We start from the raw sequence: 25,813 nt of genomic DNA, 5'->3' as shown, positions 1-25,813 counted from the left end.
TGAAAATGTTTTTTTATTTTTCAGAATCAATATCCTTTTATTATATTTAATAAGAAATTATATTTTTATTTCTATTTTTTTGAGAGGTCTAGTTTTTATTTTAAATGTTTCAAAAGATGGAATTAGTCTGTTGGGCTTAAGTAAAACAAGTGAATAAATAAAAATTATGATGCATAATTATTTTAATAAATAGAAACAAGACTTAACTAATTTAATTAAAATTATATATTTTATTCACTAGCTAAAATTGACACTTATAAATACTTTATGAGAAAAACTTTTTTTATGTTTAGACTGTTGCTGTAAGGGAGAAAAACCTTGTACCATGAGTTAGCTTGAACAATTTGTTTTCTAGTACCATTCCCTAATTCTGTATTTGTGCAGTTCATTAAGGTATGCTGAATATATCCATATCTCATATCTGTTTAAAAATATTCATTCATTATAATGAAAAACCACACTGTTTCTTCAGGTAATCTTCAGAGTCTGATTTAGAGATGGAAATCTTTTATTCTTAGTCTGGTCCTTCTGTATTATGAACAGTATTTAACGCTAAAATATTTGTGTCTGAAATGTAATGGCTTTACATTTTCAGCTGTATATTGAGTGGGATTTTCTCATTGTTTATAAAATTGTTCAAATAATGTGTAAATTTTGCAGTTTTGTTTTATAATTATTCTGTTATTATGAAGTTTGGAGTTTTTAAGTTATTGTTATGGGCTTTCTCATTGTCAAAATTGAAGCTGTTTTGAATTGCTATCACATTCAGAATGAACTAAATGTTCTTGTTCATTTAATCATTATAACCACTAACCACAACATGACTCTTGACTGCGTTCCAGCATCATCAAATCATTCTTCCTGAGATTACAAGTTTTCATTATTCACTGCATGACTTTTCTAGTCACTGAACTCTCTAAAAATTTATGTAATGCCTTATTCTCTAATATCAGGCATTATCAAACACAAAGAATTATGCAAAAGAGATAACCAAGAGATACGAGAAGTAACAAAAAAAATAAAAACAGATCAGGAATTGGCTGAAGATCATAATACATATAACATATGCATTGAATGAATTATTAAAACAGGCTGGTTATTTCATTATTACTTACTACTACTACATCCTTTATGAAACATGAAAACAGTTCAGTATTGAAGTGTTCTGTTCTAGAAAATGTAACAATAGTGGCTCCCTCATTCTTCCACCCCGTTCTCAATGTCAAAATTTTTTTTTATGTTGTGCAGGGAATCCTGGTCATGTCTGAATTCTAGGAAATTCCAGATTAAAAACTGATTAATTTCCACTGTGCTGAGACTGAGTATAAAATGAATGTTCAGTATTGAAAGGCTTGCAATCTTGTGTATACACTTATTAGGTCAACACTTGGTTGATTTAATATATTGGAAACTACACACTTATTTACATAATTTATAGAAAAAATAAATTGTTGGTTGCCTTTTTATATTGAAAATTGTGGGTTTTTCATTTTATTCTGGTTGCAAAAGTAAACTTTGGAAATACTTTCTAGAAATTTATTTTTAGAAAGTATTAACAACCGATACTGACTCACTAAGACAGTATTTATAGTCTTATTCACATATATGTGGATGTTAATTAATTTATATATAATGTACACTAATACATTTGTATATAAATAATAAAAAAATTTCATTTTTTTTCTTTGAGAAAAAGAATTCATAAAATTAAAAATTATTGATTTAACATCAATTTAAAAAAAAATTAATTTAGTAATATGGATAACGTGTTAGAAATGTAAATAATAAGTAAAGATGGTGGTTGGGAGGGTTACAAAGAATCTGACAAAAATTTTTGAAATTTTACTTTGCTTAAAAATCTGTTTATATTGTTAAAAAAAATTAGTTCAAAATGATTATAAGTACGTTACTTGCGAAAAAATTTGAAGATGTAAACTATACTTTTGTCTTAAAAAAAAAAAATTAATTCAGAATAGCAATATTTTGGTATTGTTAAAAGGAGATTGTAAAATTTATTATCAGTTTATTTTTTATGATACCTTTTTTCATCTTATTTTTTGGCAGCATGAATTTTTTCTATTACAAAATCATTTTTATTGTTTAATTACATATTTTCAAAAGTAATATTTTGTAGGATTAGAATTCATTTTCCTTAGCATTAACAAAAATCAGATTGAACAGATTGTTAAGAAGTTATATAACAACCAAAGTAGTACGAAAATAATGATAACTTAGTATTATTGGTTTTAAATTAAAAAAGAGATTCATCTTTTGCTTATAGAACTCTCTTTTTTTAATTAAAAATTATTTTATGCTCTTCTTATTTATGTAATGTGTATATAACTTACAACCTGAGGTGATAGTATTTATGTAGATACAGAATGTGTATTTTAAAAAAGTAATAATTTAATTACCGTATTAAATTTTTATTTCAATACCAAGAAAAATATTCTATTTCAATTGGAGAGATTATAAAATGTATAAAAGAGAAAAAGTATTTTATTAATTATATGACAGATAAGATTTTATATGTAATTTACAAACAAAATATGAGTGTATGTACAAAGTACTTATACTTTGAACGTGTCCTTATGTGTATGTGTAAATAGGCATATACTATAGTTATGTATTTTAATGAATAAATAATATTAGGCTTTATATTTAAATGTTTTAGTTAATGAAATTGAAGTCCATTGGACCCTATTGATAGTCATGTAAAGCTTGTAACCATAATAAAACCATTTTCTGTACTTTTTATTACTTGCCTAAGTGGAATTATTTTGCTTGAAAATATAATTGTTTTACTAAGTATTGTTATTAAATGATACTGTTCTACTCTAGTGTTGATATTTATATTTTTGATCTTACAGTAATAGCGAAGAGTGCTGTTACCAGTTAATAAATATATTATTATACATATATATATATATATATATATTTTATATTGATTGAAATAATAAACAGCATTATTTAATAACGCTGTACAGTATTACTTGTTTATTTTACTATGTAGCTTTTCTTTTTATCTTTAATGTTTCCTCTTTTTGTCAGACACTTATTACCTTTCAGTACATTGCCCTAGTGATATAGAAATATTGCTTTATGTAAATCAATATAAAGCCTGATGGAAGTTGTTGATAAATATTTTTTTAATGGTTTTAACAAAAGAAAAAGTTGTTTAATTTACTTATTCACTGAAAAAAAGAAAGGTGTAATTTAGTGCTAAACAGTTAATTATTACATTTTAGTTTTTGTTTCATCATTAACCTAAATTACTTGTAAGAAGATATGTATTTTTTAAATGTAATTTAAATAAATAATTTTATTATTGAATAAAATTTATTAATAATGGAAATATATTGTGGAAATATATTTTCTTTTCTATTGTTTGTGTGTGATTTTACAAAGTAGGTAGAGAGAGTATTCTGTGAGGTGATAGTGCATATTAGTGACATTGGTTACTCAAAAGTTATTCCTCTGTTAGCCATTTATAAATATCTTCAAACATTCATTTTTCATTATTAATGTACAATTTTACTCCAGCAAATAAAATAAATCATGGTATTTTAATTGAAATTAATTAATTTTTCTGGTATAAAAAGCCCCTTTGGGATTTTGGTATGTTTTATAATAACTTCAACAAGTGTTTATTCAGGAAAAACATGAGATGTCAAACCGTATAAGTTATACTCCATTCATTTCTGGATTGGTTGTCGTAATCTATAGTTGCAAATAATTGAAAAGTATAACATTTTCACAATATTTCATATATCCACTATGATTATCATAATTGATTTGAGTATTATGTTCTGTCTTTCCTAGCTAGCATTGTTGCTCTAACATCCTAGTTGATACATTTCAGAGTACCTCCATTCTCAAAACTACTTTTAGCACAGACTGCTAAAGTAATGCTAAAAGTAGTTTTCTGAAGAGGTACTACAAAAAAATGTCAACTACAAATGTTAGAGTGACAGGGCTAAGAAGGGCAGAAAATAACACTCAAATCAAATTGAAAAGTATATATATATTAAAATTACGTTTACAAATGAACAACAATATATATTACCAAAATGGCATATAGTTTTCTATATGTACATTCCTTAGCTCTGTCTGCTCTGCAACCATTCATCTTTTCTGTATACAGACTTACGACATCTATTATTTGTTCACTGCATTTGTTTTTCTTCTTTACTTTTCACCAGTTGTTATTTAATGAATGTATTTCTTGAACACATTTTAAATCAATGTATTTGGTGTATTCTACATTTTAAGATATTTTTTTTTATAGATTCTACTTTTTTAACTGTTTGGTTTTAATAGCTATTCTTTTCTTTATTGCTAAGTTAACTATTTGTACCTAAATATGTGACTCCTTGCAGTTCTGAGATTTTCTAAATGCTTAATGCTTTTTGCATCAATTTATGCTGAAACATTTGGTTTTTATTCTTTGTCAATAAATCATAATTTCAGTAAGCTGTTTAAGTTCATTAAAAAAAATTATATTTTTGCCTTTCTGATATTCTTAATGTCTGCATGACATTTCCTTACGGTATTACTCTGTAAAAGTATTTTTAACAAATTTCTTTGTTATTGCTATATATGTGCTTTGTCCCACAGATTTCTTTTTAAAAGCTCTTTTTGCTTGTATTAAACTGTATCAATTGCTTTTTTACATCATCTGTCTTGATAATTTTATTGCCCAAAAAAGAAAATATGTCCTTGTCTTTGATCTGCAATATAATATGTCTTTCTAAGCATTTCTTTTCTTATATATCTTTTCTGTTGCATTTTTCAATTACATTTTTTGTTTTTAAGTTAGTCGTGGATCACATATATTTTTCAAATTAGTAATTAATTCCCCAAAAGAGGGGATGGGTCATCAAAATTTTCTAATTAAACAGGATAATTTAAAACAAGGACTGCCTTATGGATTGGGAGCCATAGGAATAGAGCACAAATCTGAGTTGCTGATAGGAGAAAGACCACTGGTAAGTTGTTAGCCATCTAAAGGAGACAGACACCTAGAAAATGCCTCAAGACAATTTGAGGTGTTGTGTCACATGCAAATATTGATGCTTGTAAATATGCTGACATATCCCTTGCACAGAAACTGGATGCTTTTGAGAAGCAGATTATACAATAGATGCTATAATTACTGATTGGTGCCTGTGGATAGATCAGATTATGAAATAAGTCCAGAAATGAGTCAGGAGCCTTATCAGTTGTTATTTAAGGTGCCAAATAATAGATTTTAAGTACAACCTGAACAAAAAATGTGAAAACTGATATTCTTTCTTATTAACATATGTATTAAATATTGTCCAAACAGAAAAATTGGAAATTACAGTAGCATTTTCTGAGGAAATGATTTTCCTCAAAAAAACGTTTTTTATATTCTGGAGGGAAAATGTAACTACTAATCAAACTCTGGTTTGGGACTTCTCAAGTTGAGATCATCAGTATGTATGAAATCCAAGTAATTCTTTGACTGGGAGTAGAGAGCAAGAAGCTCAAATAAGAGTAAATTAAACTAAGAAATGGTTAGATTGTTGAGGTAAGGAGTAAAAATGAACACATTTTTGGGCATCAATTGTGTAATTATACAATCAAAAAATGAAAGCATACAAGATTAGGAATAATAATGAATTGGAGTATAAGAATAAAGATTATTTTATTGTAGCAGCACAGTGAGAGAGTTATTTTAGTCGGGATAAATTCAAAGCACAAGAATATAATCAGATTCACCGTGTGACTAGGGAAGCGGCAAATAAGATCATGAGTTGTGCGCGGATAGATCCGGAGATATTTCAAAATAAAATTAAAGATGAAATAGCCAATATACCAAAGAATACCAACAGACATCATCCAGTTTATTGGTGGTCTAGTGATATCGAGGATCAAAGGAGAATAATGCAGAGGAAAAAGAGAATAGCCCAGCGACTACGAGCCCGAACGGGCATGGAAGAAGAAGGTCGCCTAGCCGTAGAAGAATACAGGAATGCCAGGAAGAAATTTAACTACCTTTTAAAACAATCCAAGAAAAGAAAATGGCAGGAGCTGTGTGATGATCTGGATGCCGACCCCTGGGGGAAGGCATTCAGGATCATAACCAAACGTTTGGGTAGACATGTGCCGACATTAAGTAACGAAATGTCGGCACAACAAGTAAGAGCCTTGTTCCCTAGAGAGGAGTCTGCTAGAGAAGTGATCAGATGTGAAGGTGGCAGATTCACACAACAGGAAGTCCTGGAGGCAATTAATAAACTGAATCATAAAAAAAGCCCAGGACCGGACGGAATACCGGCTGCCGTTATTAAAGGACTGGCAAAGATTATTCCCTGGGGAATGGTAGACATAGCCAGTTATGGTCTGCAAAACTGCACTTTTCCTGATCGCTGGAAAGCATCCAGGACAGTATTCCTCCCCAAAGCAGGAACAAACAACGGACAAGGAGGTTACAGACCAATCAGTCTCATAAATAACATGGGCAAAGTCGCTGAAAGATTAATAGCAGCCAGGCTGAGAGAAGAACTCGAAGAGAAGGACTGCCTACACCCAGAGCAATATGGCTTCAGGAAAGGACATTCAACGATAAATGCGATAAATAGAGTCATGAACTGGGCATTAACAAGCAGAAGAGGATCGAGGAGGACCAGGAAACTCCCCTTAATGGTAATGTTAGACATTAAAAACGCATTCGGATCCGTTCCATGGCCATCAATAATTGAAACATTACAAGGAATGAACATTAGCGATTACCTGATTAATCAAATCAATCAATACCTTCATCAAAGATATATTGAAGAGAAAACGCTAGAGGGTAAGCCTACATTCCAAATTTTTGGAGGTGTCCCTCAGGGGTCCGTACTTGGACCCATCCTCTGGAACGTCTTTTACGATGGGGTTTTCAGACTGAACTACCCGGAGGGGGTATTCGTGATAGGGTATGCTGATGATTTAGCGGTTTTAGTTGAAGATAAGGAGGTCGCGAACATAGAGGAAAAAGCCAATCGGGCTTTAAGTCTAATAGATGAGTGGCTAGAAAGGAACTTGCTGCAGATATCCCCTACGAAATCTAGCTGTATAATTTTCTCTGGAAGAAGACGGATAAGGAATATCAACTTAGACATTAGAGGAGAACGAATTATAGAGGTCAATAATGCAAAATATCTTGGAGTTATACTGGACAAAAGCCTAAAATTCGGGAACCATGTCGATATGATAAGTAAGAGGGTAACCCCCACTATCAAGACTCTGAGGGGTCTCTTTCATAACCACGGCGCACCAAGGATGGAGATTAGGAGGTTGATAACTGCAGCCACTACGTCTGCGATACTACATGCGGCCCCGGTATGGGGAGACACTATGAACATCCAGAGGAACAAAATGAAACTAAGAAGCGTTCATCGGCTTGCTTTGCTACGGGTTGCTGCAGGGTACAGGACTGTCTCATATGATGCACTGTGTATACTGACTGAGGTCCCCCCTATTGACCTACAAGTCAAAGGGCGTACATTAAGATTTACGGGACTGTCAAGAGATGAGGTTGCAGTTTTAATAGATCAGGAATGGCAGAATGCATGGGCTTGCTCAAACGTGGGGGATTGGACCAGAAGACTAATCCCTAACATAAGAGATTGGAAAGGTAAAAGAAGGGGCAACGTAGACTTCTATGTTACACAATTATTGACGGGTCATGGCTCCTTTGGTCAGTACTTATATAAAATTGGAAAAAGGGCTACACCGCAGTGTGATTACTGCCAAGAGATAGACAACGCTGAACATACTATTTTTGTTTGTCCCAGATGGGCACGCAACAGAAGTGAGATCTCTGCAAACAGGCTAACACCGGATATTTTAATCAACTGGCTGGTGTTCAGTGATGTAAACTGGAATTGGTTTAGAAGGTTCGCGGGTGAAGTTCTCCGATCTAAGGAAGAAGAAGCTAGAAGACGGGGAATGTAGTAGGGATGGGAAGACAGTCCCTCCGTGGAGGGCCCGTTTGCCGAGGTATGCGGGTTCCTGAGATGGGAGGGAACTCCTAGGGAGAAGTTGGGTAAAAGAAAGACCGAGTCCCAGCCGGCGGTGTCGGCCCTGCGGGTGCCCTGGCACTCGGTGGGGTCGGTGCCGCCGGTTTGAGGCGTGGCATAAAGACCGAGACCCGGTTCCATGCTGAGGGGGGGGGAGGCGGCGTAGCCAGACTTCATCTCTGAAGCGGGGAATTTGAGGCAGGCAAACAAAGAAGTAAAAATCCGAAACCGGGGAGGATAACCTGTCGTGCCGGGCGTACTATCGATGGGCGGGGGACGCCTCCTTAGAGTAAATGGACACTCTCTCCAACTGAGTTATACTTAATTGGATAACCGGTTGGGGGGAGAAGGGAATAAAAAAAAAGAAAAAAAAAAAAAAAAAGGTAAAATTAGTACCATTTTAAAATTGTTCCTAAGAATACTTTTAATTAAAACTAAAAAAAAAAAAATATTATTAGACATCTATGAAATAAGATTATATTGGCTGTTTTTGTTAAAGAAGTTAATAAAGTAATCTTATGTGGATATGTGCTATGTTATAACAGTGCTTTTGTAATAACATTGCTCATGTATTTACCAATTTTTCAGTATTGGAATTTAATTTAAAAAAAAAAAAAAAAATACATATGTTCCGCCTTAAATTCATTCTGCAACCTGTAGATAACATGATGAATCTTGTTTCACCACATAATTTTGAAGATGTGTTAATAAGATTTTAACAGATAAATTCATTTCATCTTGTCTCACTAGCAGCAAGAAATGCCTTAAAACATCACAGTATATCAAGGATACTTGTGCCTCCCTAAATATTTCTTAAATTAAAGGATAAAAATTTCTATACCCTTGTCTGTAACCTTATTCTCACATCATCTGTTAACAGTTTTGAAGAACTTTTTGACAGAAAGTACATTGATCTTTTTGCTAAATTTCATCTGAAGCATGTATGTACAAAAATTACAACCAAAACATTGTTATGCAACTTTTTGATAATATTCATGTTTATTAATTCTCTTATCAATTCTTGTTATAAAGGAATTTATTATTCATCAAAGTATAGAAAGCTTAGTTGATGCACATTATAGGATAAATTGCTGTACTGATGACTGGCTTCTTGCTGTCTACAGTCATGGTACACTATTCCCTCCATTAACTATTCCAACACTACATCAGATACTCCAGGGAGAATTACTGTGCAGCTTTTGGAAAGCATAAACATATATATGTTTATGCTTTCTGTTTAATGCTTTTTGTTTAAACTTTGATGAATGAATAATATATACAGATATTCAGAATTTTTTATTGCTAGTTCATTATTAAGTTGAAATTTAAACTGCTTAATTATTGTCTTGATTTTACACCCCCTTTATAAAATTCCTCCTTTTCCTAAAATATAGTAGTTCTAATTGACCTGTAATAGTGTAGACATTCTTGTATAATAAGTGGTGTGTTTCTATATCTGTTTAAAAATTCTCTTCTTTGAAAATTAGACTATTTTAGTTAAAATATTTCAAAAAAAATTCTGAAATTCTTCAGAAAGATATCAATTCAAACAAATTCGTTCTGTTGATTGTAAGCCAATATTCTATGGTTTCGTGTAGTATTTATAAAAAAAGTAAATATGAAATAATTAATATATATGTAAATGTATCCAATACACTTAATGAAAGCATAGAAAAAGTGACCACAAACTGAATTTATTAAATTAACTTTTTTCAAATTTGTTTTTGTCTTTTTAAAAAAATGTTCAAATTTGTTTTTTCCAAACAAACTTGGAAATTTAATCGTAATGTTAAAAATGGTGTATAAAATTATTTTATCAGTTTTATGCATAAGTAATCAATGTTTTATGTATTATTAAAGTAAAAAACGTAATTTAAATAATTGAAACACTTGGCACATACTGTCTATATAAATAAAAATGTAAATGTTCATTTCTTCAAAATCTTAAATCTCCGAAAGTTCTTCACTGATTACTTTGAAATTTTTACACAACGTTGCATTCGAATACGTCTATGTTTTTATATACCTATTAATTATATACCTAAGATGTCACACCTGTGACAGGTAAAACATGCCATTTTTTAACAACAATGCTATCTGTAGATGTAAAAGCAACACATGCTATACTAAATATTTTACGATTTCATTTCATTGTTTCTAATATGTGTGTTTGCTATAGACTAAAAAACTATTGGACTGATTTACATGTGGAGAAAAGGGAGAAAGGGAAAGAGGGAAAAGTTAAATTTTGTGAAGTTCTGTAATGTTCATTTTGTTAATGTTTTATCAAACTTTCAATTGTGTTCATTTAATGAATATACATATATATATATATATATACGAGGTGCGACAATAAAGTAATGAGACTGATGTGAAAAAAAGTTTCTTACCGTTTTAGTCATGTTTAGTGTTGTCTCCTTCAAAGTAGTTCCCCTCTGATTGCACACACTTATTCCCAGCGCTTCTGCCACTGATGGTAACATTTCTGGAACTCATCTTCTGTAATATCCTCCAAGACCCTCGTCACAGCTTTTTGGACATCTTGTGTTGTTTGAAAATGGTGTCCCTTGACCCCCATTTTGACTCTTGGAAATAGAAAAAGTTGCACGGAGCGATATCTGGTGAATAATGTGGCTGTGGTAGTACTGAAATTTGTTTTGAGGTTAAAAATTGCTGTACTGACAGAGCAGTATGGGATGGCGCATTATAGTGATGTAGAATCCAATTATCAACAATGTTGGCACGGAGACGAAGAACTCGTTTACGAAGTCTTTCTAAAATTTCTTTGTAGAAATATTGGTTAACTGTTTGTCCAGGAGGCATCCACCCTTTATGAACAATTCCCTTGGAATCGAAAAAGCACACAAGCACGCATTTCACTTTTGACTTTGACATGCGAGCTTTTTTTGGTTTGGGTGATCCCTTTGAGCACCATTGCGAACTTTGGCGTTTTGTCACTGGATCGTATTGAAAAAACCAACCTTCATCACCAGTGATAACACGGCTCAACAAATCTGAATTGATTTCCGTTTGCTCTAACAGATCGCCTGCCGCATTTTTCCGTGTTTCTCGCTGTTGTTGTGGGAGATTTTTGGGGACCATTTTTGCACAAATCTTTCTCGTATCAAGATCTTCAGTTAATATTAGACGAACCGTTTCTCGATTGATGTTGAGTTATTCTGCAATCATTTTCACGAATAATCTTCGATCAGATCGTACGATTTCACGCACCCTCGTCAAGTTGACATCTGTCCGTGAGGTTGATGGTCGTCCACTGCGGTCTTCATCTTCAACATTGGTTCTGCCTTCATTAAAAATTTTATGCCACCAAAAAACTTGAGCTCTTGACATAACCTCCTTTACAAAAGCCTTCTGAAGCTTACCATAAGTTGTCGTCGCGTTTTCACCCAATTTAACGCAAAAAGAAATGGCATACCGTTGCGCAATATTTTGCGGTTTCATTTCTGTGACGAGAGACACAAACAGGTGTTCACTTATTAGAGCACAACTCACGACTGAGCAGTTGCATCAATGTGCCGCTTGGATTAGAAGTAGCTTATAGACCAAGGTCAAAGATGGTGTGCCTATGCAAGCTGCAGGGTTGCCACATCTTGCAAAGAAAAATCAGTTTCATTGTCGCATCTCGTATATATACATAAATCTAGCAATAGTAAAGCATTGCCGGGTGGTATCTAGTAATATAATAAAACAATTATTTTTATAATTGGTGCTCATTTACCAGTGACAGTAGTTACAACGTTTTTGTTGGCTTTTCTTCTATCTCTCATTTAGAATGTTTTTCTAATTACTGAGGCTGAACATGAATAAAAAATTGAAGGGTTTAATCAAAAGTAGCAATCATGTACCTCACACTGTGATTTCAGTAAGTTAAGAAGTAAAAAAATTATATATGAATTAGATAAAAAAAAAATCAAATATATATGTATTATTATAATTATATATAATTTTTAAAAAAATTGCAAAATGTGAAGCATTTTCTTATAAAGAGCTGGATACATTGACTAAAGGTATATCATGTAGAAAGCATATAGGCTCATATTCAGTATAATAAGATAAATTCACTATCAATTTACTAAAATATTGTTAACATTAGTATTATTACACTATTCATAATGGATGGAAACCATGCGTAACAAAAAAGAATTTCATTATCAAGGAACTGAAAAGCAATTTAGGTGTTAATTTGTACCCATCAACAGAAAAACCCCTTTTTATTTCTCAAACATTTAGTTGTAAAAGAAGTAAGGTAATCATTTGTACTATTTTTCAATTTGTGTGTACCAAAGAACTAAACATTTTTCATAAAAAAAAAAATGAAAATATGTATTATTTTTTTATACTGATAGCTCAAATTCTGAATATAATATTTTACAGGTAGGTGTTTTTTGAATCATCATTTATATGTCAAAACCTAAGTGTGAATTTGGTTTAAAATTTTTATAGCATAAGAAAAAATGTCTTTTTTGTATCAGCCTGATGAGACCAGTTTAAGATTACGAATCATAGTAGTCTTTTTTTCAAATGAAATGTTAAACATGTTTTTCATCTAAAAATTTTATATTATAAAAATTTATTATTTTATTTTATACAAAAAAAAAAATCAATTTAAAAAAATTCTTCATAAAAATGTAAACTAAAGTATAGGCCAGCAAATAAATATAAACTGTAACAATTTTTAATATAGATCAGCTTAAATCCAATAACATATAATATTCTCATATTAACAAATTACAAGATTAGTTTTTCAGCTCAGGAATAATATTAATCATGATATATATTGTCATCTTCCTTTTATTAATTAATTTGTTTATTGTCTTTGATTTGCCATTAGAAAGTAAGGTATTCTACAAAAAAATATTAAAAACCCGCTTACACACACTTTTTCAGAGTCTCAAGAATGAATGTTCTAATTTTGTAGTGTTTCTATTCAACACATTTCTATTTTCTTTAAAAAATCATTGTTTACCATGACTATAGTTTTTTTCCATCGGGGCATTTTACTTCAGGTGTACAGCAGTCTGGATATTTTTTTGTATTATCATACACTAGCTGGCATTCTGGAGGATGTTCAGTTATTTCTACCCCACAGCTGTAACAAAAAAAGAAACATTAATAAGAAAGCAATATGATGACCTCTTACCACGCTCTGTTTCATTAAAAACATTATTATATCATCATTATTCACATCATTATTGCTATATGCATATAAAAAATCTATAGAATCTACATATATATATATATATATATATATATATATATATATATATATATAATTATTTAATTAATTTTTCATGTATAAATAACAACTATATAGGTTTCCCCCAAATTTGAATTCTTGTATACAGAAATCCAATAATTTAATGCTTTTGGAGGTAAAAAAGTGTTAAATAAAAATAAATGATTTAATATTTGTAGGTATAAGTTCAAACAATTTTTGATATTTACTTTTTAATTTTTTTTTCAATGTAACATTTATTTAGGACTATTCCTCCCCTTTTAGCAAGTACATTAAAAATATTTTTATTACCAGTTGTATACTTTTCTTTCTTTTTCCTGTTTAGCTTCCGGTAACTACCGTTTAGATAATACTTCAGAGGATGAATGAGGATGATATGTATGAGTGTAAATGATGTGCAGTCTTGTACATTCTCAGTTCGACCAATCCTGAGATGTGTGGTTAATTGAAACCAAACCACCAAAGAACACCGGTATCCACGATCTAGCATTCAAATCCATGTAAAAATAACTGGTTTTACTAGGACTTGAACGCTGGAACTCTCGGCTTCCAAATCAGCTGATTTGGGAAGACGCGTTCACCACTAGACCAAACCCGGTGGGTTTACCAGTTGTATACTAGCTGTACGAATCACCTAATAATTCAATGAAAATTGTTATCAAGAAATAAAAACATAACTAAAATGCCTACTTTTATAACACATATCAATAAAATCATAGTGATCTATAAAAATTTTAAATTAGATAATTTAGATTTACAAGTTTACTTTGTAGTAGATTAATAAGAAAATAATAATTAGAAGTGAAAAGAAATAAATTATGAATATATTGATTAAATGCTTGAATATTAATATATTTATTCTTTTGTTTGGTTACCAGAGGTACTTCTGTAAGGATTATTCTTGTATTTTTCCAGGTTTAATAAATATGCCGGCCTCTGTGGCACGAGTGGTAGCATCTCGGCCTTTCATCCGGAGGTCCCGGGTTCAAATCCCAGTCAGGCCTGGCATCTTCACACTCTACAAAAAATTGTCATTCATCGCATCCTCTGAAGCAATACTTACCTAATCGTGGTCCCAGAGGTTAAAAAGAAAGAAAAAAAGGTTTAATAATCATAATTTTGTTTTCTTAAGTCTTCACTTTGTATAAGTATATGTACAAATGATTCAAACTGTACCAATAACAGCTGTTTTGGACATTAATACAAACAGAAAATTTGTCTCAACAAATCCCTGGAAATGTTAGAGTTGGAGCTTGATTTCTGTTACCAAGGTAAATGAAGCCATATTGACTTTTAATTATAAAATATCAGTACGGTAGGACCCAAATTAAAGGGCAGATTTTATGGTTTTATATGTTTTGACTAAATAGATAAAACAAAAGATTAAATTTGAAAAATTGTATTTATTTTTACTTCAAAATTATTTATTTGTGATTAAAAGTTTTAACATACATTTATAGCAGTTGTTTGATGTGGCTGTTGTTTTTTTGGTACATGATGAAGTCATGCTTCTCAAGCATATCTTATAGTATCAGGACTATTTTTATTAGTTATCCAGATATGATTTTTAGTTCTTATATGCCAGTACATACAAAGTAAATACACAATTTCATCCAACCCCAAAGAAATTATTCTGATGGTCTGCGATAGACTATATTCACTATCTTCAAATTAACTAGCAATCATTATCAATGTCTACAAAATATATTTATTATAAAATTATTTTTAATAATTTTACACCACCACAGTCATCAATTTCATTCATGAAATTCTTGTTTTCATCAGTGAAAAGGCTTTGATGAAATTACACTGGTATTTACTAATCACATCTTCCCATCAATCACAATTAAAAATGACTAAGAAATATTGTGTTAAAGGTTCAAGCCATGTTATTAAAAAGGCAAATGTAAATATAATGATTCGCAAAATTTTTTGATGTGCACTTCTGGATCATCTTTTAGAAGTCTGAATTTATATTTAGGAACACAAATGCATCAGTTTATTTTTAAAATGTTCTATCTTAGTTTAACACATCTATTTATTTATTCTTGAAAAAATATTACCACTTCTACCAAGTCAAGAAAAAAAGTATTTTCATTTTACACTGAGTAATACTACTCAGAAAATAGGCCCTTGTTAGTGTTTTACTTTTTAATATTTTATAAACATCTGAAAGATAAGAGAGACTGTAAAGTTAGATAAAGAATATCCTGTTGCAAAAATTATATTACTCTTTGTCAATGACTTTAAATAATACTAATTAAACGTTATGGAATTTTATTCATTGTTATTTAAATTTTGAGATTATACCAAATATTTTTAAAATAAAACTCAAAATTTATATTACATTTTACATTAATTTTAGCTATTTTATTAGCTACATATTATTATATGGCTAATAAAATAATGTAGAATATAATATGAACTTTAAGTTTTATTTGAAAAATATTCGGGTATATATTTAAAATTGAAATAATAGTGAATATACAAGTAATTTCAGTATGTTTAATTAGTATTTTTACTACTTTTTCATAAATATTATTTTGATTTAGTAACTGCATACTTTTCTTTCATTTATTAGTTTTGTATTTTGTAATGCTCTAATCAAAGTGTTCCCATGGTTTTCTGTAATCCTTTAAAGTAAATGACAGAGCAATTCCTTTTGTTGATGTGGAGTAGCATATTTCCTTGTTATTAAAATTGGCACCTGTTTGAGGTGGTTGAGAACCTATTTAACAATGTATCCTAATCACCTAAAAATGGATATTGTTAGAACAATCCCACCCATGCAGGAGGTGAATAAAAGATTTTCTGGAAATTTATTTCAGAAATTGGATAGTAAGTCATTTTACATTAATATTTCAAAAGCTATGCAATTTTTTCTCATTATAAGATCTCATATGATTTACATATGGTAAATGTATTAGCCATGTATATTATGTTTATATTGAAGAGGGTAAAAAAAAACAGACCTGCATGCTTAAGTGAAAATATACCAAATCTTGCCTTGCCTTGTTTCTACAGCTAGCTGACTTGCCTTGCCCCACACTACACCAACTGGATTGCCATTTCATTTTGTATTTCACTAAAGATTATCCAGTTATCTTAATATGCCAACCCCTTCACTAGAAAGTAAAGTGATAAAAAAAAATGTTTTATGAAAACATGTATGCGTAATTGGAAGTTGAAATATCCCTGGATCTCTTTTGATGAAAAATAGTTCATTATGAATGTCATTAGAACTGTTTCTTAACAATAGTCAGGGTAAGTTTGGTTTTGAATTGATTTCATTCTAGTCTTATAATGGGTTAAAAGTGAAAATTCTCACCTTTCCAATGAAGTTAAGCAAATCAGTTTAAGAATACATTGTTGAAACATTTTAAATCTATTGAAACTATATATTCTTGACTGTCTTGAAAGATACATAAATAAATTTCCTTCATTCTCAGTAATTAGGAGGATAATACTATATTCATCTATAATAATATTCAAGAAATAAATTCTGATTAACAGTTGATTAGAATAGTAAAGCCCTAATATTTAAATTATGTGTTATGACTAATCCTTAAAAAAATTTGTATTTAATCTTTTATTTTATCAAAGCCAGAGTCATCATTTTAATAACAGCATTACTTACGTATAACCTTCTAAATAAACTAAATTATCAGCACCAGCTGGGCTACATATGAATTTTGCACAATCAGGACTAAACCATTCTTCTCCTACTGGAATATAATTCCCGTTATGCGTGCATGAACCATTTTGAGCTGAAAAAAGTTAATAGTTTGTACTTTATTTTAAGGTGGTAAGATAATTATTTCAAATTACATTTTTGTAGAATTACATATACGTGTATTCTAATGAACTTACAAACATTGCAATTTTTACAATAATTCAACAATATTATTAATAATATTATATATTTTGCACCTTTTTATCATAAGCACAGGTCACAGTGGGTCAGCCATTCCAATACTTCGGGAGTAAGATCGTGGATGTCTTGTAGCAAGCCTCTAAAAGATGTTCTTGGACAAACCAGGGGCAGGTGGGTGATTGTTTGCTCTTCAGTTCCACATCAGTCGCATCATGAGCTTTCCTCAGCTCCCCATTTGGTCAGGTTCTTGTGCAGATATCATGATTTGTGTGCCTCCTGTTGATGTTGCACCACTGTCTACTGGGAAGAGTAAATCCTGGTACCCTCAGGGTTGGATCTGTCACAAGGTTGGAGTTAGTGATATTTTGACCTTGCCATAGTGATGTCCAGTGATCGTTTGTGTTGAAGTCGTTGACCTGATTGGCGACTGCTATAGGTGGATGTCTGGACTTCAGTCTTGGTTGCTGTTAGAGATAGGAAGAGAGGGGTTAACATTATACTTTTCCATCTGTGATTTGAAGGCTGCCAGTAGTCTAATTTTGGAGGGGGGATGTGATATTACTCAGCAATGGCAGACACTGGAGTAAAGTTGTTCCAGTGGTTCCAGTTGTGGTTCATATAGCCTGGTTCAGATGTGTGTCTACACGCTTGATGTGGCAGCTATTAATACAAACAGGAGCACAATATTCTGTGGTTGAATTTACGAGGGCTAGTGCACTGACTCTTAGAGTTTTGGTGGTAGCTCCCCAAGACAAATTGGCCAGCTTCTGAATCAGGCTGGCAGCCTGATTCAGAAGTAAAACAATGAACGATTTGTCATTCCAATATATTTCAATTCACAGTTCGCAATTAAGACTATACACTCCTTGTTTTTCTAAATTATAATTATCACGATTTATTGTTAAAGAAGGATCTTTATTATTTATGTATTTTATTACTTGTTGTATACGCTGTTTTTAATTTAAAAGTTTTAAATATTTTAAAAAGTTTATTATAATTTATATTACATTTAATTTTAGCGTATCATTTATTATATTATTATTCGTTAGCTTATTTTATCCCTTATGTTTATTTTATTTTATATTCTGCTGTATAATTTATTTATTAATTTAGTATCATATATTTTATTTACAGCTATATGTTTAATATTATTTATTTCATTTAATTTTAAATTATTATATTTTAAGTATTTTAACGCTCTATAAATTAATGAATTAAAAGGTTGCCATTTTTTGACTCCAAGAATGAAAAGATTTGAAATACATTATAGTATTCTGTTTGGCTGGCTTTCTGTAAGTGTCTAAAACTTTTGTTAAATTTTGTCTAAGTAATCAATGCTGTTATTATTTTCTCTGTTTAAAGTGAGTTTAATATTTTCATTTAAAATATTAATTTCTTTAATTATTGTATTTTCTTCATTGTTAAACTGTTGTTTATATATTATCAAAATGTCATCCACATATATTTTGTATAAAATAATTTGGCGCTTATTAATTATATTGATATCAGAGTGTTTTCTAGTTCATTCATAAACATATCGACTAAAATAGCGGAAAGTGGAGATCCCATACTTAAATCCTTTTTCTTGTTAATAATATTTATTATTTAATTTAAAAGTTTTATTTAATACATAATTCTAATAAATTCGTTATTTCATAAATTATAATAAATTTAATAAAGTATTTAAAAGTTTTAAATTAAAAACAGCGTGTACAACAAATAATAAAGTACTGGTTGGGTTACCTGATAGTTCTGATTAGCTTTTGTTTTTGTCGTCCAACAAATTACGTTCTTGGCATGTATGTGCCAAGAATACTTTTCATATTGTACATCCAATAACAATCTATTTTATCTTCTTTATTTGTACTGCATAAGCAAGAAGATTGATTTTTATTTCCATTGTGTAGGGGGACAGCTTTGAAACTCATTTTAAAGGAATCTATAAAAAATATCCATTTCATAGGATTTTGATACTGTCCTAGTAAATCCAATAAAAAATTTACATGATTGCAGTTCATTATATTATTTAGTAAGGATAACAGGTTACCAAGGTTCCAGCCTTCTAACTTTGAAGCCAATAACTCTGATTGCACTTTAGACTACCTAAAATCATGAACCAGATCATTTATTTCTTGGATAATTTGTGAGGTCAATTCTCTCATCTTGGAAAACTGTATCTTCTTCTTCTTCATTACTCTCAATCATAGCCGTTTTCATCATTAACATTTTCTTCTAAACTCCTTTTGGTGGAATTGAAACAGGTAACTCTACTTTGTTGATTAGGTTTTTTGGCTGAAGGAAGAATAAAATATAGATTTCTTGAATTTTACTTGTGATGCTATTGATTTTTATGGTAAAAAAATAACAGTCTGTCGAATGATCCTTTTGACCATAGGAACAAAAAAAGGGATGTCATGGCTTCCCACTAAGCCAACTGCTTAGTAATGATACACAAGAATTACAGCAGCTATAAGAGGACCCTCATTTTTTCACCCAAAATATAATTCACATGAATTTTTAACCTAAAGAGTAATATTTCATCTTAGAGATTTAGAAATTAATTCACCACACATACAGCAAAAATTGTTTCGATGATTTATACAACGAGACATTTTTATATAAATTACTAATAGTATGTATGAAGCACAATAAAAACTTACAAATCTGTACCAGAAAAAGTGGGAATTAAAAAAACTACATAAGAGTAAGTCAAAATTATTTATGTAACAAAACTCTTATAGAACAGTGTTTTTGATATTATTTACTAAAGTTCAGAATGATTCACTTATTAATAATATTAGATTTTAAGTAGAAAATGTAAACATTTTGATATATTTTCTCCTGAAATATTGATTGTGTATATCTGCATGTAATTAAAAAAAGTGAGAGACAATACAGAATTGGCAATTGTGTTTTGTTTATCTATCTCTACCCAGCCATATATCCTTAGGATGATATGTACAACAATATTAACAATTAAAGGCAGCAAAATATCTTTGACTTTTTTTCTCCCATGTATATAAATTTATTTTCATAGTACTTATGTAAAATTTTTCATTAAACATTATTTATTTAATCTAAATATTCTTTTTTTGTAAACACAGAACACTGGTGTATAATAATGATTTATTTACATATTAAATTGTTTTGTCTTATATCTAATTATGCTATAACTGTACTACAGAAAAAATACATGCGTTTCACTTGTTACAACTTTGTTAAGAACACATTTAAGCAAGAAAAAATGTCATTTGTACATAGAAATATATGAAAACAATTTTTTGTGATTTAAGTTTTGTACTCAAGTTAAACAATTTGGTTAAAAAATTGTAAAAAAATCTTTAGATGACGTAAATTAAAAGTTAGACATTTATACTTATATTTCTGGTTTTTTGCTTACTATTTCAGCTATGTTTTGAGCCAGTTTCAAAATAGGGTATGATAGAAACTATTTTCTCTGAACCAAAACATAAAAATTATGTATCCTTTATAAGTCTGACATATGTTTCTAGTACGTTTATGTTCGTCAAGTATATATACATTTCCATCTCCACAGGTATCACTTGAAGGTGTATGAGGGGCAAAAATGTACTGAAAAGATATTAGATTAATTCAGAATACCTAAATGATGTGTATAGGTTTAGTTTAAATATAAATAAATTAAAATTACTGTAATAAAACATATGAATTTATTCTCTGAAAGAATGTGAGCTGAAGTTACTACTTTTTTCTTTTAGTAACTTTGTAATTAAAAAAAAAACAAATTAGTATAGAAATCAAAGAAGGAGTAAACAATTCATTGCAATATTTATTAAATATTTGATGTGATAATTTTAATATTAAATTAATTAATAGGAAATAAGTGCTCTGTTTTAAAATTTCAATGCTTAATAATGATGATAGAAGTGAATTACTGTTTACTATGTGACAACATCAACTGTAAATGAAGAAATAAATTTCATTTATTAGTGATAACACATATATATATTTATTTATTTACTTAACCTGTTGGGTTAGTTTTGCGGTTAAGCCAATCACTGCAAATTCAGCTGATTTTTGAAGTCAAGAGTACTAGAAGTTACTTTTATATGTATCTGAATCCTAGACTGTGGATAGCAGTGTTTTGTGGTGGTTGGATTTCAATTAACCACACGTCTCAGGAATGGTTATCCTGAGTCTGAGTCAACATGTAGTCTGGTTCAGACTACATGTTTACCAGCAGATTTACATTTATACTCAATGACACATTTAGTTAAGACTACAGAGTAGTGTACACTGTGACTTGCTTAACAGCGTTTATAACTACTATTTGAAATTAAAACATTCTTAAAAATAATAACTTATCATAAGTTATTATTTTTGTATCAACAATAAAATCATTCAGTCATAATTAAATATCAAAATCTGTCAACTGATTTATAGATACATATGTATTAAAAAGAATGACTTGATATGTGCCAATGATGAGATTGTTTTACACATGGAAATGTAAAACAATAAGCGATTTCAAATGTAAACATTTCATTTCCTTTTCTCACGGTTGATTGTGAATTACAATTATTTTAAAAAGAATTATACTTCAAGTCATCTCCATTTAAACAACAGTTTCAACTAAACATTTCATTTAGTATACATTGCATTACATCTACAGTTACATCAGGCCTAGTAAGTTGGTAGTAGCGGTTGCAATCAGCTGGTAAAGAAAATAATGATTTTATATTGCTTATAACGAGTTTATACAGGTATAAATGCAAAAACTTAAAGTTTTTAAAAATCATGCAGTAAGTTTAAGTGTATTTGCATAATATGTTGAAAAAGATTAAAATTATATAGAATTTTGAAGAAGTTGTTTAAAAAAGAAAAAGTCAAAACATAGTTCTTAAAAGATAAATTAAAGTTGTAATGAAAGACATTAAATGAGTAGACTGAGTAGATTTTTGCAGAAGAATTATTATAAATTAAAATGATAATATTTTATATAACAATTCATTTGTATATAATTGATATTTGTTTCTAATTATTTCAATAAAACATAATGTTTTGAAATATCTGTTTATTATCAATCTGAATTTCTTTTTATATTATTTAAATAATTTAATTGCTCAGTTAGCCTACATTATTTTTTAAAAGATGTGTAAAGGTTAAATGTATTCATAAATGATAATATTTATGTATTATAATATGAATAATTTTTTTTCATAAAGCTTGTATATGATTTGAAAAAAATTAATCTAGTATTTATATTTAATTGTTTAACTAATTACCAACTTGTTTTTACTGATTTTTTGTTCTGTGTTTGATCAAATTTAACATTTTTAATTACTGTTCATGAATAACAATATTATTTTAAGAAATGTAAAATATTTATCCTTATAACATTAGTATCTACGGCTCATTAATATATTTTATAGCATATATTTATTTTTTTTTATAAGTAACTAGTATTGTAATTTTTATGAATGAATTTGTTAAAATCTGTAACACCTCATATTTTACCAGTTGAGAAATTAATAAGATTCATTTAAATAATGTTAATTTATCATTTCATATTCTTGGTCTAAAATATATTTATAGCAAATATTTCCACCAAATCAAAAATAAAAATAGTGGCATATATAATCAAGGAAATAAAGTTAAAATTGCTTATGAGGTGATAAAATTAATCTCATTATTTAGCGAATCAATACAATATTAATTTAGTGATAAAACAAAATTCTTATACTATGAGATAATAAGGAGAAACACATTTGGACGTACGTGAGGTTTGTGTATATACACAAATAAATAATGTATAGTGGATATGTCTACTTTTCTAAGCAACTAAATATAGTGGTCTTTTAGAATTGATATGTGTCTAAACTAGAAGTATGCAATAGATCAATTTTTGGTGAGTAGATCCCTGGTAATGTATGCAGTTTCCAGCTCAAGTAAAGTCACTATTAAAATTAAAATACTAAACCCTACTTCTAACCTATTTCTCCAGGAAACAAAAGCACTGTTATCCTGAATGAGTAATGTGTTCTATAGTAAATTAAATTGTTTATAACTATTGTCTAAGAATATCTAATTACCTTAATAAATACATTTTTAAAAGAATACATAAATTTTCAATCATTCTTAAGTTACACAACTGTTACACCAGATAGAATGTGCTATGGTATTTTCATGATTGAATGACTAAAGATATATCTAATAACATAATGAACACTAATGCCGGCAAACACACCTCTGTAACCTGTTTCATCAGGAACCAGAAGTATTCCATCAGGAATAAAAGTGCTAATTTCTATTATGTTTCGTATATATCAGTATAATTATTAGAGGCTCCAGGTTTTGTTGACACTGTAATCTGTGACATTTTTATCATATATTGCCATTCTCATTTTTTACACATAAGCTGCATGACTTTTATACATGTCTGTTACCAGTAAAAGTCTTAATATTAATTTACTGCTAAATTTTTTATTATAATGTAAGTTCTAGATTAATTATTATTTAAGAGATAATATTTTGTATAATGCTTGTAAATAATACTGACATAGGTTTATTATTGCTCTACCAATTGTTATTCATTGAAGAGCGTGACAAAACATGATAACATAATGCTTAGTTCTGAAACATTTCCATTAAATTGAAAGTGAGGTTTAATAATAGTCAAGTAAATAAAAATGAAACATCAAAACAGATGATGATCCTGTAATTGAAAAGTCCTAAATTAAAGCTCTAATTGATATATTCTGCTCAGTGTTTTTTTTATTTAGTATTTTATTTATCATATACAGCTGTCCACCAAATAGAGAACAACAGGCGTTAAAAATTTTCTGGTAACACATAGAAAGTAAGTAATTTTTTTAATTTATTTTTGAAATAGTTTAACCACAACTTGTCAAATTGATCAATATAAATGTATTTTATTTTTTAATTGGTAATTATTTCTTATTGTTATTATTTTATAATTAAATATAATTATTATTATTTTTTCATTGTTACGGTTACATAAATTTTGATAAACTATATATGGTTAACTGTTGTGGTATGATTAACTAAATCATGAAGTTGAACAAGTGGAAAAAACTAGTGTCAAAATGGTCCTAAGTTCAATTTCTAATTTAGATTGTTTATTTATCTACTTATTTACTCATAAGAAGAAATTCTAGTATAAAAAAAAATTATAAAAGTAAAGGGGAAAACACATTTTTAATACCACCAGAATGAATACAAACACTATCAGAACTTAACAATCTGCAATAACTTATTAACTTATGTACACAGAATACACTATAAATTAAACATTATAACTGAATACAAACAAAGTAAATAAATAGATTTTCTTGATTTTTGACATCTCCAAAAACAATCAATAAACAACCCACAAAGTAAGCAGAAAACCAGCAATGACGACACACTTATTTACAGAATCTCAAATCCTCCCTGATCCAACATGAACTCTCTGCTTTTAGAAGTATTATCTATGTACTTCTTGACACACTCAACTCCCCTGAAGATCAAACAGAAGTTACTATAAAATACTTACTGCACGTAAATAGTAACTATGGCACAGATTGATACATTCAAATAAAATAGTAATAAAAATAAAAACAGCAAAATAAAAAGAATATGTTACATTAACGTATCCAAACAAAAACAACAAAATAGTTACGTATTCAAAAGGTCTACAGTGTGGTTTTCAGAAAAATAAACAAACCAAATCTTTACTTGTGGAATGCAGTACTATTGAATATATAAACTGAACTATCCTGACTGCACAATATTCTACATTTGTCAAACAGGATACAACTTATCCTACTCAACAAAGAAACAATGAACACTTATAACAGAAACATGGAAACAAAATTTATCAATCTTAAACACAAACCACATCATATCTAAACTCATAAGTAATGAAATATAAACACACAATAACAAATATTAGTATTAAACGAACAAACAAAATTTAAATCCTATCCCTTCTTGACTATTGAGCATATCCTAAATATGACTCTGCTTAATTAAAAAGAAGCCACTAGCAGTAACAACAGCTTAGCCAGGCTGAAAACAGCAGCACCAGTCACTGAAGATGGCTGCAAAAACTACTGAAAAAGTTTTAAAGTACACATGTAATGTATTTATTAAGTTTGATTCTGTTTACTGTTTCCACTGTTTAAAATGTTAATAGAGTTTTAAATATAAATTTTCTCCTTCCAGATAGAAAATCACAAAATTAATGCTAACTTGATTCATAGCTCTGATATCATTTAATCATTAATAATTACTGATTCAATTTTTTTTTAATTTTGTCATGTATTAATGAGAAACTATGTACACAATATGATCTTAAGAGAAATTGATGGGAAATGTTATTAAAATTAAGCACTTTACCAGACTATCGAAAAAAGTTATTTTGTTATGTAAAATTATATTTTTAGTTTAAAGAAAGTCTTGTTATTACACACAACATATATTATTACAGTTAAATGTGGAAAACTCACCAGTCTGGGTGCCAGAAAATACAGCTGCTTTTACAGTTACAAATGAAATACAAAACATAAGTATTATTTTTCGTAAAAACATTTTGTTTTAATTTATTTAGGAATAAAGATATGATCAGTAAGTAATAGCACTGGTTTATTGACTGATCAGTACAATAATACA

General features: G+C 29.4%; 1 protein-coding gene across 1 annotated transcript; it reads right to left on the bottom strand.

Annotated features, from left to right (window-relative positions):
• Positions 1 to 12,704: 12,704 nt before the first annotated feature.
• Positions 12,705 to 25,813, bottom strand: LOC142323851 (U-scoloptoxin(16)-Ssd1a-like). Its single transcript, XM_075364142.1, has 3 exons — positions 25,651 to 25,813; positions 16,925 to 17,054; positions 12,705 to 13,140 (listed from the first exon to the last, which is right to left on the bottom strand). The coding sequence occupies exons 1-3, from the start codon at positions 25,730 to 25,732 to the stop codon at positions 13,023 to 13,025; spliced, it is 330 nt and encodes a 109-aa protein (XP_075220257.1). The 5' UTR covers positions 25,733 to 25,813; the 3' UTR covers positions 12,705 to 13,022.

This window comes from Lycorma delicatula, chromosome 1 (assembly GCF_047948215.1).
Source record: "Lycorma delicatula isolate Av1 chromosome 1, ASM4794821v1, whole genome shotgun sequence".
In the NCBI taxonomy this organism is placed as follows: domain Eukaryota; kingdom Metazoa; phylum Arthropoda; class Insecta; order Hemiptera; family Fulgoridae; genus Lycorma; species Lycorma delicatula.
Note: the sequence above shows the minus strand (reverse complement) of the source record. Positions and strands in the feature narration are given on the sequence as shown.